The 4688-nt window shown below is 58.0% G+C and overlaps 1 protein-coding gene across 1 annotated transcript in view; it reads left to right on the top strand.

Annotated features, from left to right (window-relative positions):
- CASC4 (cancer susceptibility candidate 4) overlaps positions 1 to 2801 on the top strand; it is a gene marked incomplete at its 5' end in the record, with an annotated part of 13369 nt that extends 10568 nt beyond the window's left edge. Inside the window, one exon of the mRNA XM_010146805.1 lies at positions 2728 to 2801. Coding sequence (XP_010145107.1) covers positions 2728 to 2801 — 74 coding nt within the window. The remainder of the gene's footprint in view (positions 1 to 2727) is intronic.
- Positions 2802 to 4688: the final 1887 nt, after the last annotated feature.

The raw sequence follows: 4688 nt of genomic DNA, 5'->3' as shown, positions 1-4688 counted from the left end.
TTGACCATCCTGCGTCTGCCACGTCCTCTGCCATCTCCGCCTCAATGTCGGGTGCCCTTTGTGCAGGGCTTGCATGTCCGCAGGGTGACAGTGTTTATCCTGCTGCCAGTGAAGGGAAGTGGAAAATAAAGGCTGGGGGGAACCTGATTGGATCCACCGGCACCCTGGGTGTGATCCTCAGTGCGAGTAGCTGGCAGTTTTTCAGAGGTGTTTAACTGGTATCCAAGCGTAACGAGAGGGAAAAGCTGGTAAAACGCAGCTGCAGGCCCACAGAAGTCAGCTAAGGACGCAGCGCCGGCGTTTTGTGTCTGGGCCTGTAGTTTGAAACTCAAAACAAGCAAAAAAGTGTGGATCAGAACCCTGGGCGATTAACTAACGAACCGATAGCGACCTGTTAGGCTTTACGCTCAAACCTAGCAGGGGTTTCAGTCCCTGGATGGCCAGTGTCTCTGCCTCTGGGTGGGCTGTTTCTGGGCAGGAGTTGCTTGTGCAGGCTGCTTTGGCGACGGGACAGCGGGTGCTGCTGGAGCTGTGCCAGCAGGAGACTCGCTTCGGGTGACACTGTTCTTGTGATGCAGGGGGAAGCACGGGGCGTCGCGTGTCTTCGGGTGCCCAGGTGCTGCTCTGCACACCCCAGCAGCTGTGTGGGCTGCACCTTTCGGTACCCCCCGAGCCACGGGAGATGTCCGGCTCCTCACCAGCGGTGCCTGCGCCGGGCTTCCGAATGCAGCTCCCGGGGTTCCAGCCACGCAAGGGTTGCTGAGCCTGTGCTACCTTCTGCTGCCCGCCCCAGCCGGGGGCTGCTGAGCAGCTGGGAGAGGGTCGGCTGCTCCCCGCGCTCCATCCTGGTTTGCCTGCCGGCACCACTGTGTCGCTGTCGCAGCCCTTCCCGGGAAGCCCGTGGGTTAGGTAGCGAGGGCTCGTGCCACGTGTGCGGTGAGCGCTGACCCGTAGCCTGAACAGCGTTCCTGTACGTCACGGAGGAGAGGGTGGGCGTGATCCAGCAGGTTTATGAGCCGTAGGTTGTGCTGATGCAGCTGCTTGTGCCAGGGGTGTCGGAAAAATGCCCGCTCTAACCGGAAGTGGCCTCGTGAGCGTTTCCTGGCAGTGGCACCTGTCAGGTCACTGCGCCGGTGCCTTTAAAGTTGGGCCTGGCGTGGGTCTGACCAACCCCCGCAGATGTAACTCCTGGTGCAGGTAGGAGTGACCTGTCAGCCTCTCGAGGAAGAACAGCCTGGGCTGCGGATGTTGCCACCTCCAAGCCCCGGGTTGGGCTGTTTCCTAACAACTTGCTGACTTGACGCACGTCAAATGGCGTGGGGGGTGGTCCTTCCCGAGGCAGCGTTTTGGAAAAGGTGTCAGCTTCGGTCTTTACGCTCATGCTTGCAGGGAAGGAGAGGGGAGAATTGTGGGGATTTGTAGGGAAGGTGGTTCTCATTGTTTAGGGAGGTGAAAAACCCCTGAGTTTCTGCTGCAAAACGCATCACGTGGTCTTGCGTGAGGCTGGGCCGAAGCCCGAGGCACGTGCGAGCAAGGCAGCGTAATGGAACCTGCTTTCCTGTTGGCACTAGGAATGTGTCGGCCTTAGACTGGAGTTATTGGGGGAATGCACACATGTGTGGGAGATGAGCCCTGTGGATGTCAGCATCCAACTGGCATTCCTTCTTCCAGGCCACCTGTGTGACAGGCAAGGTGATAGTTAAAAGTTGTTGGCTTGTACTGTAGTAAATTTAGGTTTGTGGTGGCTGGAACGTGGAGGATTTTACAAACGGAGCCACAGCCAGGTGCTGTGGAGTAAGGCAAGAAGTAGGACAGCAGAGGGGTGGAGAGTCTTTGGTGAGGTCTTGATGCTTCCAGGCAAGGACGAATCTGTAAATCCCGTGGAAGGATGAGCCGACCGCAGCTGGGAGAGATGCAGCCCTCCCGGAGGAGCCGCTGGGCCACGTAGCGCCTCGCCCCTGGCTGAGCACGCTCGGGTCTGCGCTGTGTTTGCGGCCGGGGCCTGGCTGATGGCTCCGCGTCAGTGAAAAGTGTGGTGTCGATTCTCCCACAGCGCTTCAGGATTCCCTTTCAGAGGTTTGAAAAGGCTGAGAGCTGCGTTACACAATTCCGAGCGGCTCTCCAAATGTTACCCTCGAGTCCGAGGCGCGAGCTAGCAGCGTGTGGAAGTGCCGGCGGCAAAGTGAGCTCCAGCGTTAGTAAAAATCCCACCGCTGAAAAATGCGCTGTGCCACGTTAGTGTGGAAGGTGTCGTCCTTCAGGGATGAGAAGGAGGCAGGAAAGCCTGGAGGGCGGCGTGCTGACCTCGCTGTGCTCGGCCCACGAGCTACCCAACCCTCTAACTCTTAGAGTGCCTTGCCCGTGGGTTAAAGAGGGCAGCGTGACTTTCCCAAGCAGCAGACTGTTGTCGGTTGTAGTGGCAGTTTGAAACCGTCAGAGCAGCGTCTCGGGCGCCAGCTGTGAGTAGTTCCGCAGTCCCAGTCCACGCGTCCGAGAGACGCTGCGGTACAGCCAAAGGTGTAAATAGGGCGAAGGGCCGGCTCTTCACGAGGGACCCCCGGATGGGTCATCGCATGCCCCCGTGCGTTCTCCCGGGTGACTTCGTTCCCGTAGGCAGAGAGGCCCATTCCGCGTGGAGGTACGCCGTGGCGGCGTGGTCTGGGGAAGCAGGTTGGGGTGTTGTTTCGGTAGTGTCGCGTCAGATTGATGCGAGTGTTCTGATTGCAGACGATGAAGAGCGAGACCTGCAGAACGACCTGGTTGATTACGGCAAGCCCCGCTTCAGCGATGGCGTCCTCTAAGGCCTGACCTGAGCAGGAAGCGCGGGTGAGATCTCCCCTGGGAACCTGCAGTGCTGCAAAACCGGAGCGTGTCTGCTTCAGCGCCTCTCCCTGCAGAGGAAGCGGGTGATCCCGAGCGAGGAGTGTGCTGGAGGTCAGCGGAGTCCCCGAAGGCGGCGGTTCTGTACATATGTGCATAGCTGTACTACTGCAGATTGTATGAAAACTACACTTTTGTTGTTACCTTGAGCCAATCACTTAGACTGTACCTTATCTGTAATAATCTACATTTAAAACTGAGACTATAAATACGGGCTGCATTGTTTCTGCCACTTAGGAAAGCTTTGTAAACTGGAGAACTTGTACAGTTTGTACCTCACGTAACAAACGCCGTGGAAGCACGGTACAGCCCAAGGACTCCTCTCCGGCAGCAGCACCCACCAGCACCGCTCTGTCCGGAGCGCCGGCTGCTTGGATCTCGCAGGTGAGCTGTCGGCGGAGAACCAGAACTGAACGCTTCAGAAAACTGCTCCCTCCGTCAGGTAAGCGAGGCGGGGCCGCGGCCGTCCTCGGGAGCCAGAACCCTTCAGTTCTTGCGTGCAGCTGCCAGGTCGCGGAGCTGGGGCTGGGCGGTGTCGGTGCTGACGGTCTGGTGCATCCCGGGAAAGCTGTGTAACCCACAGCCTATTTCGGGAGGCAGGGGAGGGAGCGCGGCACAGTCTGTAGGAAATCCTGTGTGAGCGAGCGCTGGAGACATCCGCAGCCGCTCTGGAGGGGTTTTTTCTGGAGGGGCCTCAGCGGAAGGAGCAGCCCTCGGTGAGCACCCTGTGCGCGCTCAGCGCCCTCGGTGAGCACCCTGTGCACAGTCGGTGCCCTCGGTGAGCGCCCTGTGCACAGTCGGCGCCTCGGAGCGTCCGTCCCGTGTCGCAGCCGCGCGGTGGTTTGTGGTTCAGCACTTCGGCGCAGGTGTCTCGACTTCTCCATCCTCCACCTTCTGTTTTCTGTACGGGGAGGTTTGTGCGGCTGACACCTTTGGTGTTCTGTGTTTAAGCACTTTCTGGATTGTATGGAAACGGTTCTGTTGATCCACAGTAGTGACAGTTCTGGTTGTTAACCCACCCTGCGTCTCCAGAGGGCTGCTGTGAGGAGCTCTGGGGCCTCCGACGCGGGCGACTGCGTTCTCTGTGCTCGGGTTCCAGTTTGAAGGACCAGCTGGGCCGTGCTCGATGCAGGTCCAGGGAACCTTCTGGATACAGTTCAGTGGCTGCGTGGTTTGCTGGGTGTTGGGTTTTTTTGGCTACAGGGATCTTGTACCAATCGGTTCTAAACACAAGGAATAACCATTTCGTGTTCTGGCCACACATCCCCAGTTTCTCCTGTTCGAGGCTCGTGCTCTCCATCCCGTACGCCCGGGAGGCTGACGGGGGAGTAGCCCTTTCCACGGAGCGATGTGTGTTTGGTTGACAGTAGAAGGCTGATCCTGCTCCGAATTAGACGCCGTACTAATACCAGACAGTGTGAACTGTACCAGGATGCCAAGAATTAAAACTGTATTTAAGGACCACAATTTCGGGGAGTTTGTCTTAAGATGTAATTTCACCCTGAGTTAGGTGTTAACTTGATTCTTCTAATGACAGCAACATTTATGGGTTCTAATAAATTGTTTGAAGTATTTGAGGCTTCTGGCTTTTCCTTTTGACTTGTTAAAAGTGGCCTAAGGGGGGTTTTCTCGTGCCCCAGCGGTGTCACACAGGCCAGCTCCCGGGGCAGGGACGGAGGAGCGGGCGGTGCTGCACGGCTCTGGCATCCCGTAGCACCTGTGTATGGCACAGGCGCTCGGTGTGTGTCGGACAGTCCCATGTTGGGATGCTTCCAACCCACCTTCATCCACCCGGCCTTCGCTGCCTT

This window comes from Eurypyga helias, unplaced genomic scaffold, assembly GCF_000690775.1.
Source record: "Eurypyga helias isolate BGI_N326 unplaced genomic scaffold, ASM69077v1 scaffold20902, whole genome shotgun sequence".
NCBI lineage: Eukaryota > Metazoa > Chordata > Aves > Eurypygiformes > Eurypygidae > Eurypyga > Eurypyga helias.
Note: the sequence above shows the minus strand (reverse complement) of the source record. Positions and strands in the feature narration are given on the sequence as shown.